Source organism: Neodiprion lecontei, chromosome 5 (genome assembly GCF_021901455.1).
Source record: "Neodiprion lecontei isolate iyNeoLeco1 chromosome 5, iyNeoLeco1.1, whole genome shotgun sequence".
NCBI classification, from domain to species: Eukaryota; Metazoa; Arthropoda; class Insecta; order Hymenoptera; family Diprionidae; genus Neodiprion; species Neodiprion lecontei.
The window spans coordinates 9619651-9633803 of NC_060264.1; the positions used below are offsets into that span (position 1 = coordinate 9619651).

Consider the following 14153-nt stretch of genomic DNA (forward strand, 5'->3'; position numbering starts at 1 on the left):
AAAACGAGCATCGATCGAAAGACTGGGTACCAAGGCTGTGCTGGCCATCCTGAGTAAAAAAAAAAGATTGAAATTCGATCTGTTTTCGGAACGCCAAAGGTATGGATACCCCTTAGAGCATTTTACTATAGATGGTGTAAATGGATAACCGTAGTTCCAAAACCAGCATTTAATTTTGAATTTTTATCTTCAATTGCTGTCTTTCATCTAACACGTGAGTCAGGATTACAACGATAGCTTATTCAAAATTAATTACATTCATATGCTTATAAGAATATATTTGCATAAGATAATTGAAATCAATACATTTGGTAAAGTGCTTGTACTTGTTCTAAAAAGTAGCCACCGTTTTGTTGGCAATGAATCGGCAGGATTATACGTATTTCATATATTCAGCATAACCATACTCACATTATCGCAAAAATGCTATTTCTAATTACCATGAGCAAAATACTTAATAATTCTTCGAAGTTAGAATTCCATTTGATCCAGAAATATTCCAGATACGGTCAACTGCAAGTACTTTTCTGGAATATATCGAATAAGCATGACACAATCTGTGATACAGATTTTAAGATACATATTTTTTCATTTAACTAACGCCATTCCCTTTGATCGTAAGTCAATCTCTAGTGCGCAGCTTTTTTATTTAAAAAATCATAAAAACATTCTAAATCCAAGTGAATAATAATAATTAGATGATAGCATAGAGGTTCTGTTCAATCATGAAGAACGTTAAAACTTATTCTAAGACAATTGTAATGTGGGCTTGAAAATTATATTTGCAGTCCCTCGTGTGTTTCTCATAAGAAAATTTTCAACACGACGATTCATAAGATACATTAAATTCATATTTTACGTAAAACCTTTCTCCACAGCGGATAATATCTTACACTTCAAGCTGACAGTAATATTCGGGATACGGTCACTACCCATCGATATTGATTATCTTGGGCACATTGTGATTTATTTTACACTACCTACTTCTGTACAAATATGTAGACTGAATTTGTTAAGATAAAATCGTTGTAAATTTATTAACTCCTATACCAATAAGGTCTCAATAAGGCAAGGAAATTTTAGTGTAAATAATTATTTAAAATATATAACATAGCGAGGTATATGAATCAGCTGTGCTGAATATTCCCATACCTTACCATTGTATGTTAATTTTTCTGATGGAATAATAAAAGATTATCCGTTAATTTTGAGTACGATTTCTCTCTAAATTGAATGGCTCCAAAAGGTAATTTTTGAGTTACAAATATGAAGGGGACAAATAATAAATCATTGCATTGAAACGAACAAAATAAATGCTAGTTTAGACATAGGAATGATGATTTTTTGTTTCCTATACACGTATAAACAGTATAAAGTAAGATATCAAGCACTGCTGATCTGAATGTTGATCAATATTTACGACTTTATCAATATAGCTTGACTAAACACGGATAGATTCTTATTTTCTGTACAAACATTTCTTCTAATGAATTAACAAGTGGCGTTGTAAGCTGATTGGAGACATAGTGATACTCAATAAAAAATTGCTACCGAATCTCTAGTATATGTAGTACTATAAAACGTTTAATAATAAATTACCATCACGTAATTTTCAGGGCATGAAAGTTCGTACAACACGAATCACGTACTGTCTGCAAATTGGACATTCTGACAGCTGTTTTCCACAGTTGAGGCATGTTGCCATATGACCACATTCAAGCATTACACATTCAATGGGAGCATCCATGCATATTTTACATATGTCTTTAAATGGTAATTTTTCCAGATCTGTGAATGAATATTATTCAATTAAAGGATCAATTTTAATTTATTTGCATGATTAGTTTTGATCCACGATTGAGTTATTCTTATGAAAAACCTTATTTATGCAAAACTAAAAGATCACTTTTTAATATATGTACGTCTGCCCGTAGTGTAAAGTCTGATATACCTTAAAATTAAATTGTCTTGCATTTTTAATGAATTACTAAAAACACATTTCATAACCATACGGGACTGAATTTTTGTTGCTCCATAATTGCCCCTCAGATTTAAGGATAAATCCGAATCTTTAAAGGTTTCCTTACCCTCTCTAGATTTAACGTGGTGATGCCAGAGTCCTGAAGCTTTTTCCAATAATTCACCTCGCTCGATACAGCCTTTGTAATCAACTCTATTTGTACTTAGCAAGTCTTTCAGTTGCTTTACATTCAAAGCTTCAAGTTCAGCTATGTCAGTTATATCGGATAACTTAACTGCGCCTGTGTGCTAAAGAAAAAAATATAGATATATTATGCGAATACAAATATTGATGGTAAAAACTGCCTAAACTTTCAGTAAACTTAATTCAGACATAATATTTTATTATCGGATAGCAACTAAGTGAAGTTTGGAGAGCGATCAACTTACGCTGTACAATTCCTTGACCATATCAGAGCGTTTCTCAAGATCAGCAGCAGCGTTTTCATCATGTTCAGTAATTAGAGGTTCTGGCCCACTAGCTTGACTATTTTCACTATCAGAGAGCTCTTCAATTTCAATGTTTCTAGGTGATACACCAACGGATGTTGCATTTTCTGTCTCCGGACAGCTAATGATTGGTGTTGCCTCCTCACTTGATGTCTGTGCATTCTGTCTAGTTTGGCTATCATTGCTATTAGATGGACTAGGTCTTGAATTTGGTACAGAATTGGAATGATTGAAGGAACTGTATTGAAGGAAAGAAAGAAAATTAAAAATGATTAAATAGTGTTAAATATTGTTCGATCAGTTCTGTCCTCTCTCCTGATAAGTTGCTTGGTAATTTTGTCATTGATGCAGCATCAATTAACATTGAGCAGCTAATGAATTTTACTCTAGAGTAGTCTTACCTGCTTAAAGTAGGTTCGTTGTCTCTTTGAGTCTGACTTGGATATTCTTGGGGCCTATTCGTCCTAGAATTAGTTGGTGCATTATTTGTAAAGCTTTGTGGCCTTGATGTACTGCTGAGTAGGTCTGCAGCACCAATAGTTGAAGCGAATTCGCGAAAGATATGCATATACCGATTATCCTCAGGATTGGACCCTGTTCTCTGATTGCTTGAGGCGCTGTCAGTCGCGTTTGCATGCTGTATAATAAGATTAACTAAATCTTCTTTTTCTAAAAGCAAATGACCAAAAACAGAGTGTGTGAACAAAGTTAATGCATTAGTTTTCACAAGCAGTAAAAACATTTTCCAAAGTCATTGAAGATGAATTTTCTCACCAACGCAGCCTCGAGTTGAAATTTTCTTGGCCATTAAATAGCGATGCAAATCTTTCGATCGCATTTCGAGTAAATTACTTCGTATCACAGGCCTTTGGGATAAAAGACGACATTTCTCACAGTTTAATCTCCTGTCCGCGGATCTTGTCATACAATTTGTGCAGTAGTACCGTAAGCAGTCAGTACATTGTTTCTGGAAATCAATTAAAAGGAAATGTAAAAGTCATCCTGGCTGATGTAGAACCCTCAACTTCCTATAAATTATTCAAACTATCGAAATTGACAGTTGTACTTTTTTTATCATGCATGACTTTGACCCGTCGCTGATAATCATTCTTCAGGTGGCCTGAGAATTGCAAATATTTATTGCAAAATTTTCTAGCTTCTACATTGCAGCAGGCGTATGCTTGTTGTGGAGTAGATATAAAAGGAAAAAAAACATTTTACATTCGACAGATACCTACACGCAATAACAATTGCCGCTTCGGTAGTATCAAAATTTGGTTGTAAGTTGAAGTTTCGGGAGAAATTGTGCATTAACGAAAATAGCAATTGTTTATATCGACGAATGATATTCTTCTGCATTCGTGTATTCCCGGTATTGAAGTTTATTACATGAATAAGGGATTATAGAAGGTTATGTTTAATCGTTATTATTATTTGATTGGAACAGTATTAATTCAATATTGACGCAATATGTACTTACTTTTCTTTTGAATAAATTGAATTTTGTAGCACACCCTTCACAAGCCATTTTCCAGAAGGTTCCCTTCATATAAAGTACGGAACATCTAACGTAAATTGTAATATTCTAGGTTACGATCAAAGTCCTAACTTCGATGACCGAATGCCAGTTATTTGCACGCATAAAAAAGTTCCTCACTTTAGAATCCGTGTAGTATGAGTATTCAACACAGCTCGTGAACATTTACCTTGTAAATAATTTTGACCATGACATTTCTTTCTTCAATATACTTACGATATACCATACATACTATACAATATGTTTTTTTAATTTTGTTAACGCTATTTCAACAGTCAATATCAAATACGATCCGCCTATGTGACGATGTATATATGTATGTATGCGTATAGCTATCGCATGCGAATGCACCCATCGAGCATACATAGGTATGTTACATACATACGTAAGTACATACTTGTACAAGGATAAAAAATATTCGCTAAGAAAATCATACCGTCTTATAATTCTCGAATACACGCTGCTATCGCAGCCGGATGTGTTGAGCACTGATTATATTAGTGGTATGGAGTGAATATACTTATGTAGAGTATATTCGAAAAATGGTTAAAACAAGATTTGTACAGAAATAACGGATCGGTGAAAAAGTTTTTTGTTTTTGACCCACAATTTGATTCGAAAACCTATTACAGTTGATTTATGGAGTATTCGTTTGCTAGTGAAATACACTATTAAAATTGATCAATTAATTGAAGTTTGAACGACAGTAACCCAAATGGTATTGCCAGATGGAACAAGCTTTTGGATTTCCGTACTATTTGAGATATACGCCTTTATACTAACATTTGAAATAGTGATGTGGTTTTTTCAAAATTATTAAGAGGATGCCTTGATCGATTTCGACATTTTCGTATGTATCTCCAAATATCGAAGTCCACGTATCTCAAACGCGAAAAAGGCTTAACAACTCCAATCTATACGCAATTTTGAACAAAAACACTCCAATACATTTACCTTATTTGACGTAGAAATAAAGAAATGGCACGGATACTACGAAATCGCAATAGTAAATTCGTAGAATTCATGCCATTTCTTTATTTCTGTGCTGGATGAAAAGCTTTGAAGTGTTTTTGTAGCTCTTTGTCTCGTTTGAGATGTTACGTGGACTTCGATATTTAGAGATATATACATCAACTTCGAAATTGACCAGGACACTCGTTTAGCAGTCAACGTTATTGAATAAAATGTCTCAAAGGATAACAATCCTGGCTTCTAATTCTCGTCCAATAACGGAAAAAGATTATTTTAATCGAAAAGAATCTTAGTTCAAATTTAAATATAGTGACAATTTTTGAATTTTTACTTTTAGAATTATAGGGCGACAATTATACCTATTTACGCACAAGTCATTTATGGATATTTTTATATCTACACTAATATTATAAAGAGGAAAGATTTGATTTTTTGTTTGTTTGTTTGTTTGTTTGTTTGAAATGAATGGGCTCCGAAACTACTGGACCGATTTAAAAAATTCTTTCACCGTTGGCAAGCTACACTATTCCCGAGTGACATAGGCTATGTTTCATTTTCAAAAAAATTAGGGATGCTTACTAAAACTTGAATAATCTAACCCAAGTTGTAAAAAAATAAACAAAAAACTTCCTTCAATCGCGTGCGCTGCGAAAACTATTAATGATAGAACAAAATGATGTATTACAATTTTTCAGGACAACTCACTGTAAACAATGTGTATTTTCTTTTATTATATTATTATGTGCCCGTGCGAAGCCGGGATGGGCTGCTAGTGTAGAAATAAATATTCAATTCATGAGCGTGGATAAGTTCGTATTGGTTCCGGAAGAAAACCGTAGAGATATTACCACTGAAATATGGATGTGACAATAGCTGCAAAGCATAGAGTTTGATAGTTTTTGTTGTTTTATAGTTTGTGGGTGGAAGGGGGCACCATGCCAACCATGTCAACCTTACGGTTAGACGATTGGTGGCAGCTTTTGAGTGTGTCCATGACGTCATTGGTTACTCGGTAACGTTTGACGAATCAAAAATGACCACATACGAGTTCCCCGCGCTAAAGCCAATCGGAATCCAACGGTACGTTGATACGTCTTCTCGTACATTCTACCCGCTGGACTCTTGTGCAATCTGTTGCAGATAGTTGAATTTTTGCATCAGCCCGAGAAAGTTTAGCGTAGGTCGTAGCTTTCTTCATCGTATCGTGTAATGTGCGAACGACATTTACCGCCTGACATCACGAGAGTGCTGACACGAAGGTGTGGCGAAGACTGCTGATAATACCGATTTGTTATTATTTTAAACCTTGCTCTCGTATCAATGGCAGAATATGAGCGTGTTGAAAAGTATCATTATAACTGTGCCTAAGGGTCTGTCAAAGACTCCGGGTTTTTCAACGCAAAAATTAAATTTTACAACGTCCCTGCTCACCGAGAATAACGCGAATAAGATCAACAATCGGAAAATGTCTACTACCGAGGATGACGCAGCGTTAGACGGTTCCATTATTGAACAAGAAATTTGTTTTCGTGGAAAGAAACGACGTCTCGATCATCTTACGTGGGAAGAAAAAATTCAACGAAAGTAAGAAACAAATTTCATTACATTCTAGTAGCGAAAACTTTACTTATCCATGTTGCGTATTTCGAATTTAATTAATTCTTTCCGATTCTCTTTAGCTTCTCTCATAATCTGAAATTGCTGAATTTGTTATTCGTTGAGGATCATTCATACTTTTTATGGAATGGTACTCTTTCCTTTAGAGATCCAATACCATTGAAACATGATGCAGTGGTAAAAGTTATGGAGTGCATCGTCGTATTTAATTATCAGGCTCGTTCGATACCATATGTTGCATTGTAATTTACTCAACGCGATGAAATAAACACCTGATAGCTTGCAAAAATCGTCCGTACATTGATATTTGCACAATTTACCTACAGAGTTGATCCGTTTACTATGTTTTCATTGGCACATTGATAGTTAGTAACATACACTGGCACTAGCATTAACAAAATTCCCATTGTTACTTGTTTATTACAGAAAGTTGAAGAACAGAGTAGCAGCTCAAACATCCCGCGATCGTAAAAGAGCAAAGCTTGATGAGCTTGAAGAAACAGTAAGAGTTCTCAGAGATAGAAACGAAACCCTTGCCCAAGAGTGTTCGGCATTAAAGTCGCAGAATGAGGTGCTTACAGTTGAAAATACTTCACTGAGGAGAGACTTAGAGTCTAGAACAACTATAGGAGAACAGCACTGTTCAAAGTGTCAGAGCAGTGTCAGTTGTGTTGCCCCCATGCAGGGATCTGCAGTATCCCCCAAATACCCTCTGCCGCAGGGTGGGGCAACCGAACTGGCACCAGTTCTGACCCTGACACAACCAGCCGCAACCCTGTGGAAGATTCTGACCCTCTACCTCCTCTCGAAGAATTGTTTGCAGACCTCCAAGGAGACGATTACATCGAGAGACTTGAAGAACTGGCCGAAAGCCTTCTGCGAGAGGTTACCGCCGAAGTGGAAGCAAATGCTAATCAATCAAGTGAACAAGTGAGTAATCGGTTGATTGCTTCAATACTATCAAACGATGATATGCATATAAGTTCAGGCAAATTTTTATTTATTGTCCAGGGCTTATCACTTTTGATAGATAACATGCACTAGTCAGAAATTTTGCTAAACTATTAGTGCCTTGTTTACTGTAGTGAAATCTCATGTAATTCTATATAGCTCCTTAAATTGCTTGTATATGCAACCTTATATTGATCCCTGAAAAATGAATGACTAAAATTTATTGCATATCTTACAAATTCAATGTAAAATCCATCGTAATTGCATGCTACTGAATGAAATTTAATTTCAATATTACACAACGATAATAATTTGGATTTGGAGTGAACAAATATATTTTGTGCAATCTTAAAAGCCACATCAAATTCCGTAGTAAAAGTACTGGGACAAAATGAAATCTTAACGTACGTGCGAAATGATACCAAAGTGATTATTCCTGGAGATTGTATTGTTATTTGATAACTCTCTGCCTTGGGGAATGTGAAGCCTACTGGTGAATTTATATGCGTATACATTGAATATGTGTATGTATGAACCCTCAGTGGTTTCTCGACTAATTATATAAAATTAATTTCTCTTGAAGGTCAACCTCGCAAGGGATGCCCCCCAAGAATCTAGCGATACAACAAGAGTGGTGGGGCAGGCATCAGAAAATGTGGAAGCCGATAGAACTGGTCGAAGCATAGATGAAGCCTCTTCCACACCTGTTCAATATTCTGGCCCAAGCACAACTACTACATTTTGTACTCGCACGCATGATGACACTGTCAATCCTACACATTACGAAAATTACGTTAAAGTTAAGGAAGAGCCAAATATAAATGACATGGATACAGTCTACGGTACTTACGACGAATCAACCAATTGCATAACAATTATATATCCAGGAGATGACAAGGATGGTATTGAAATTCAAGAAAGCGTCCAAGAAGTAACATCAGAAGTTATACACCCCGAAAAAGATTCAACATATTTTAGGCCCAGCCATTCGTTTGGTGGTCATTTATCGCCCCCTTACATGTCTGCAGATTCTATGTCTCCAGCAAGTCTTCATTCTGATGATATAGACATGGGGGAACCCTTAAACAAATTAGATCCAAATTTATCAGACGGGGGATATGAGTCTCATGGATCTCCAAATACAGAAACAATTAATTCCAATACTACGGCAGCCCTCACAGACCTCTGGCACGAAAGCTTTTCCGAATTATTTCCAAGTTTAGCATGAAATCGTGTGCTGCAGGCTGCAAGGCACTGAAGTACTGACTGCATCTGACTCATATCTGTGATATAAAATAATTTAATTTGTAGCGCAATTGGGACAAATTATGTTGACTTTGTAGATATTCTCTCATCATGGCATTAATAGTTTTTCTAATATTAATTTTAGTATTAAACTGTACATATGTGTACATCACACAATCGTGTTGCGTGTAAATAACTCAATATTTATCATCTTTGGCATCTTTGTACGCGGTGTGTTTAAAAATGTACCTAGGTATTTAAACCATGTCATTTTTATTAATAGCACTTTATGGTGTCTTAATATTATTATTATTATGTAAATTAAATGTTTATTAACTAATTTTCATTACTTGTAACTTGTCAACTACGCGTATTATGTAAAATGCAATATGTTGAGCAAAGGTGCGCAGAATAAATGCTGATCACGGTCATGTAAGTTTTTTTTGTTATTAAATCTCACATACTATATCAATAGATATCTAATGATGTTACTAAATAGTGTATACTCATAAATATTTGTATAATTACAATTTGGTGGTAAAAAAACGGGTAAAATTCGTATAATGATCTATTACCATACAATTTATTACCACACGATTTATATGGAAGAACTGGAGTATTGGTGCAAACTTTAACGAGTACGGAAAAATGTTTTTTGTGATTGGGTTGCACATAGAAAAAGAAACTTGAGTTATAATCAAAATAACAAAGATCATGTACCGTATCTTATTCCTGAATTTTACGTTTACGATTTGAATTGCTCAAAATGAATCTAGTATACAATTTCTTAAACTATTTATTTCATTCCTTTATCCTAACCTGGATTAGTTAACAAGTTAATGCGATCTCGTAATACCCAACAGTACACAAGATTTTCAGACGAAGTTAATTAGAAAGATTTAATATCTATATGCAGATATATGCTGTTTGCTATAAAAAACAAAGCAAATCAATAAAGATAGAAATAATAATAATTAGTTATAAATCCAAGAAAAGAAATAGAATGCTAATCAAACCGTTCATAAACTTATTAACTGTACATAAATTGACGTAAATATATATACATATATGCCTACAACAGTAATTCATAGTCGTATATGTAATATAAACTTTGAAAAGAAGAGGTTCCGCTGTAATATAATATTAGCAAAAGGCATTAAAATTTACACGTTCTACTGCAGTGGTTGGAGAGAAAAACATGCAGCGCTCTAAATTCAAATACTTTCAGTGACGTGATTAGTAGTATCATAATAATAATATATCAGTTAGTTATTACTACACCAGCCAGAGCTATAATAATGCAGTACCTCTACTTGTATTAAAATGTTACACAATTATTACAATCAGCTACTGCAGGAGTTGCCAAATATAAAAATTGTATATCAAATGGTAAAATTATTCTGAAGGTGAGCCTTGTCTCATGGTTACATATAACTAAATGTTTGAATAAAATTGTGTTATCCTTGTACGTAATGCATATTCGTCCACCTATATGGCGAATATAAAATATTACGATAGTATACATATCAAAGATAAAAGACAACTCCTTAGTTTGCTTTTTATGTGGGATAGTCTATCCTGTAGAAGAACATAATGTATGCATGCGTACATGTTATGTGTGTATACATTTTGTATGTTATTAAATTATTTTTAACCGAACAACTTATCAAAGCAGCCATGGCAGTATGGTTTGTCATTTTGTTCTTTGAAGGTTCCTTTATTCAATTGCTTCAGGCAAAACGCGCACACAAAGTGTTCAGGATGGAATTTTCGGAACATCGCAGTTATGCAGCGACCTGGAATCGACAGAACAAAAGAAATTAGAATCCTTTTAGATTAGCATGGGCGCTGATATGAAAATAGGGAAAGACCTACCAGTAATGGGCTTATGGCACCCAGCACATAGGGATCCTCGTTTTGCGTGATAATGAGTTTCGCAGTAAGGTAATCCTTCGTGATCGAAAAATGATCCGCCATGAAACGGTTGTCTACAGTCCTGTAACAAGGCAACGAATTATTTGTAACTGATGTTCCGTTTTTTATTGGTGAATGAATCACTCATCAACTAATTATAAAATTTTCATCAATTCAAATGTTACCAGTACAATTTTTTGAGTACCGGTATATATTATTTTTATATATTATAGATGTATTTGCCATTCTGCTAATTACTGCGATAGACTAACTGTGAATCAGCCTCTCTGGGCTTATTCCGGAAGACTGCTATTTGCTAGTCCAAACTAATGAAAGCTCAGATAGAGACAAAAGTTCAATCTACAAGCAGGTATCTCGTGATTATTATAAAGCATCACTTCTGAAATTATTTCGTTTGGATTAAAATGTTGGCTGAATGGTGCACTTTGCTAAACTCCAAACTGAAACGCCTACATAGGTTGAAGTAAAAGCAGTTTTTCCAGGATGTGGATTGCATCAATTTCTGGGAACCTTTGAAATTTTTAAGAATTGTTGAAAATGAAGCTTCTTCAGGAAAAACCATTAGAGATGCATAAAACCAACTTTCTTTTATCTTCTTTGAAGCATAAAATCAATTTTCAGTTTCCAATATTTGTTTCACCGTTTTCTAAAACTGTCAAATTAGATACGAGAAAATTATATTTGAGTGATACTATTAGTTTAGTTTGAAGAGGCATAATACTCGAACCAAATTCTAATACGAATAAATAGAACTGTGTTTGCTTTCAGTGTATCCAACTACGTGAGACAACTTTCCAAAGATTTAGACTTTTTATCTCTTTATAATACTTCAAAAATCCTGAAAATTATTGTTGTAAAATTGCATTTTCGAGAAATTACTGTTATGTTCATCGATATGCCAAAAATGCACCTATTAAAGAAATAAAAAAAACTATTTACAAAAAACGTGTGAATACTTTTTAAGATATAAACTGACGATTCAGAACGATGACAGAGAAAACGTCAGGTGCATGAAATTTTGTACTCTATTAAGCGCATTTCGTTCAGTGTGGACATTGTACTCAGAATTCGTGTAATAAAAATAAATTCTCTTATTTTCCTGAAGCCAACAAAGTATGTAACAGGCGTGTGAAGACGTGACAAAACATAAAAATAGTATGTTCACATTATGAAATACAAACAATTTCCAGACTCATGAATGTATATCCAAGCGATCTAAATATAGCGACAACTCAATATGCTTGGCCAGAGACCAAAAACTATTGGCAGCAAACTACCCAAAGTGTCTTCGCTCTTCAGCCTATATTTTATTCAATCAGTTATCTCCAACAAGTTGACAACGGTCATCTCTGAACAGGTGCATGCACATGGGTAATTTGACTACAGAATCCTTGTAGTTACATGAATTTTGGTCAAATCGTATAAAATACTACAACATGCTTCCTGCTTATGCAGAATTGACCTAGGCATATTTGACATTGCATTGCTGCTTTACATTTGCAGCTTCATTATCGATTTCGGTGTTCAATCTGTAAAAACAATCCTAATAAGGATTTTCTGTATCTGCCAAAATTCGAAACTTTTGACCTTTCGCAACACATGGCACACTCAAACTTATGATTAGGTCATGTACAGAAATGGACTCTGATGAATTTGGAATTGGACTGAACTCGTGTCGGCGATATATGACACGAGACGTAACGAGAGTCCACTTGGCTGCTCTGACCTCTAGTGTAGTGTGTGCTTGTTTGTTTTTTTTTATTTTTTTTTATTATGTTTGTTTTAACATTTTTTATGTTTATTCATAGTTTTGTTTTATACAGTACAAACAATCTCATAATGACAATTATTTACCATATAGGATAATTTAAGAGAATGCAGCAAATGAATGTATTATGCAGATTTTTTTCTCAATTACTCAATGCATCAGAGTATCGTTATATAATGATTTTGGCTTATTTGTAAGAGTATCCTAAGCTTGAGTTGTGTGTGCATGTGTTGTGATCAGTGACTAGACCAAAGCGGAGGGTGCAACGATGCTGCAGATTGAATCGTACCTAAACGAAGGTCATCACCTATTTTGGCTGTTCAGGGTTTCAGGGGGACTCCGCATTAGTGGAGTCAAGGGCATATGGGGCCATGGGGGGTGAGCATTGCATATCATTTAATTGGTGATGACCAGCGTTAAGGAAAAAGAGCAAATCTGCGCTAGACTTATGCCTCTTCTTCCTCTTCTTCTTCCTCGTCTTCATCTACTCCAACGCACTTTGGGCATACTGGCTTTCCTTCCATCGCATAGAAGGATTTACCAGAAACTGGCTTCTTGCAATCCTGGAATAATCAATTATACAAAACAACGGAACAAACTCGTTTCCAAAATACCACCTGATCTTGTACCTGAAATTATGAAAACATTTGCGAGGATAAAAGTTGTCCAGTGAGATCAAACCTACCCTGCAGACAAAGCAGTCTGGATGCCACTGGCTGTTGAGAGCGGAGATATAATTTTCCATTATCGCGCGATTACATCCACCACATTTGGGTGCAAACATGTCGAAGTAATCTTCGCGGCAATAAGGTTTACCGTCGCGTTCATGGAAACCGTCTTCTCCAAACTGTTTGCCACACTGAGCGCAGAAAAAGTGCTCTGTATGCCACGTTTTCTCCAAGGCAGTTACGCATTTCTAGATCAGAGAAATGAAGAAATTATGGTTTGCACTGAACGTATTTAGGAATTTTGTCAGCTATAAGACGAAATCTTACATCAAGAATTGGGCCATTACAGTAAGCACATCGAGGGGAGAATAAGTTGTGATAATCCGGCTCGCAGTAGGGGTGACCATCTCTCTCGAAAAAGTTACGAGTGCCCAACTCCTGGTTGCAATGGGTGCAAGTAAAGTGCTCCGGATGCCACGTCTTTCCAAGAGCAGTGATCACCTGTGCGTCAATACAAAAAAATTGGATAATTCCCGTTATTTTCCATATTTTTTCCCAAGTTTAAATTTCTTTAAAATTAAGGTAGGCATTTCCACCTGTCCAACAATGGGCTTTTCGCACGCGTTGCAGCAACCCTTCTGAGTTGTATTTACTCCTTGACGACTCATGTCTGCCTGAAGGTTTCCTAGCATAGAATCTAACTGATTCTGTTTTATTTGAGTTGCAGCTTGGGCGTTATGACTCTCCCCGTGCTGTGGTTGGTAATGATGGGTAGTATGAGTCTCCGAAATATGGATCCTGGTCAGCGGTCCTTCTGCTGGCTGCGGACTCGGTGAGCTCTTGGTAGCTTTATTTGGTTTAGCGTACGGGGAGTCAGTCACCGTCTGATGTTGGTGAGTGCTACCATTAATCTGTAAAAACGAAGAAAACAATGTTTATCAGTCGTTTATTTCGAGCCACAAGAAATATCCACAAGTAAATTGCGAGTAAC

At 35.4% G+C, this 14153-nt stretch overlaps 3 protein-coding genes across 12 annotated transcripts in view; 1 reads left to right on the top strand and 2 right to left on the bottom strand.

The window, feature by feature from the left end:
- Nucleotides 1–261: 261 nt before the first annotated feature.
- Nucleotides 262–4377, bottom strand: LOC107222332 (E3 ubiquitin-protein ligase rififylin). 5 transcript variants are annotated; one of them, XM_046741788.1, is made up of 8 exons: nucleotides 4176–4368; nucleotides 3950–4034; nucleotides 3244–3436; nucleotides 2871–3138; nucleotides 2410–2707; nucleotides 2088–2268; nucleotides 1600–1788; nucleotides 262–527 (listed from the first exon to the last, which is right to left on the bottom strand). In XM_046741788.1, exons 1-7 carry the CDS (start codon nucleotides 4199–4201, stop codon nucleotides 1613–1615), a joined length of 1227 nt encoding a protein of 408 aa, XP_046597744.1. In that variant the 5' UTR covers nucleotides 4202–4368; the 3' UTR covers nucleotides 262–527; nucleotides 1600–1612. The 5 variants fall into 5 exon arrangements, with proteins under 5 accessions (XP_046597744.1, XP_046597743.1, XP_046597745.1 ...); XM_046741787.1 differs by having other exon boundaries at nucleotides 262–1788; nucleotides 4176–4367; XM_046741789.1 differs by lacking the exons at nucleotides 262–527; nucleotides 1600–1788 and having other exon boundaries at nucleotides 1803–2268; nucleotides 2871–2933; nucleotides 3042–3138; nucleotides 4176–4377.
- A 1686-nt stretch (nucleotides 4378–6063) lies between these two features.
- LOC107222331 (X-box-binding protein 1) lies at nucleotides 6064–9227 on the top strand. The gene is made up of 3 exons (XM_015661647.2): nucleotides 6064–6562; nucleotides 7022–7525; nucleotides 8130–9227. Exons 1-3 carry the CDS (start codon nucleotides 6309–6311, stop codon nucleotides 8230–8232), a joined length of 861 nt encoding a protein of 286 aa, XP_015517133.2. The 5' UTR covers nucleotides 6064–6308; the 3' UTR covers nucleotides 8233–9227.
- Nucleotides 9228–9352: 125 nt separating this feature from the next.
- The window catches only part of LOC107222326 (leupaxin), a 48122-nt gene continuing 43321 nt past the window's right edge, over nucleotides 9353–14153 (bottom strand). For 5 of the 6 annotated variants that reach the window (XM_046741783.1, XM_046741781.1, XM_046741784.1 and 2 more), the window contains exons 6-10: nucleotides 13759–14073; nucleotides 13490–13663; nucleotides 13180–13410; nucleotides 10667–10787; nucleotides 9353–10587 (exon numbers count right to left, since the gene is read on the bottom strand). In XM_046741783.1, coding sequence (XP_046597739.1) covers nucleotides 10442–10587; nucleotides 10667–10787; nucleotides 13180–13410; nucleotides 13490–13663; nucleotides 13759–14073 — 987 coding nt within the window. In that variant the 3' untranslated portion in view covers nucleotides 9353–10441. Of the gene's footprint in view, nucleotides 10588–10666; nucleotides 10788–12306; nucleotides 13058–13179; nucleotides 13411–13489; nucleotides 13664–13758; nucleotides 14074–14153 lie in introns of those variants that run through there. The other variant, XM_015661641.2, reaches the window with a different exon arrangement.

Bases quoted from the DNA above. Each gene is read 5' to 3' on its own strand.
- LOC107222332 (XM_046741786.1), bottom strand. From the start codon at position 4,201: ATGTCATGGTCAAAATTATTTACAAG. The intron at 4,035-4,175 runs GTAAATGTTCAC...AATTTACGTTAG, and splicing joins TGGTCAAAATTATTTACAAG to ATGTTCCGTACTTTATATGA. The intron at 3,437-3,949 runs GTAAGTACATAT...ATTGATTTCCAG, and splicing joins TCAATTTATTCAAAAGAAAA to AAACAATGTACTGACTGCTT.
- LOC107222331 (XM_015661647.2), top strand. From the start codon at position 6,309: ATGAGCGTGTTGAAAAGTATCATTATAACTGTGCCTAAGGGTCTGTCA. The intron at 6,563-7,021 runs GTAAGAAACAAA...TGTTTATTACAG, and splicing joins GAAGAAAAAATTCAACGAAA to AAAGTTGAAGAACAGAGTAG. The intron at 7,526-8,129 runs GTGAGTAATCGG...TTTCTCTTGAAG, and splicing joins CTAATCAATCAAGTGAACAA to GTCAACCTCGCAAGGGATGC.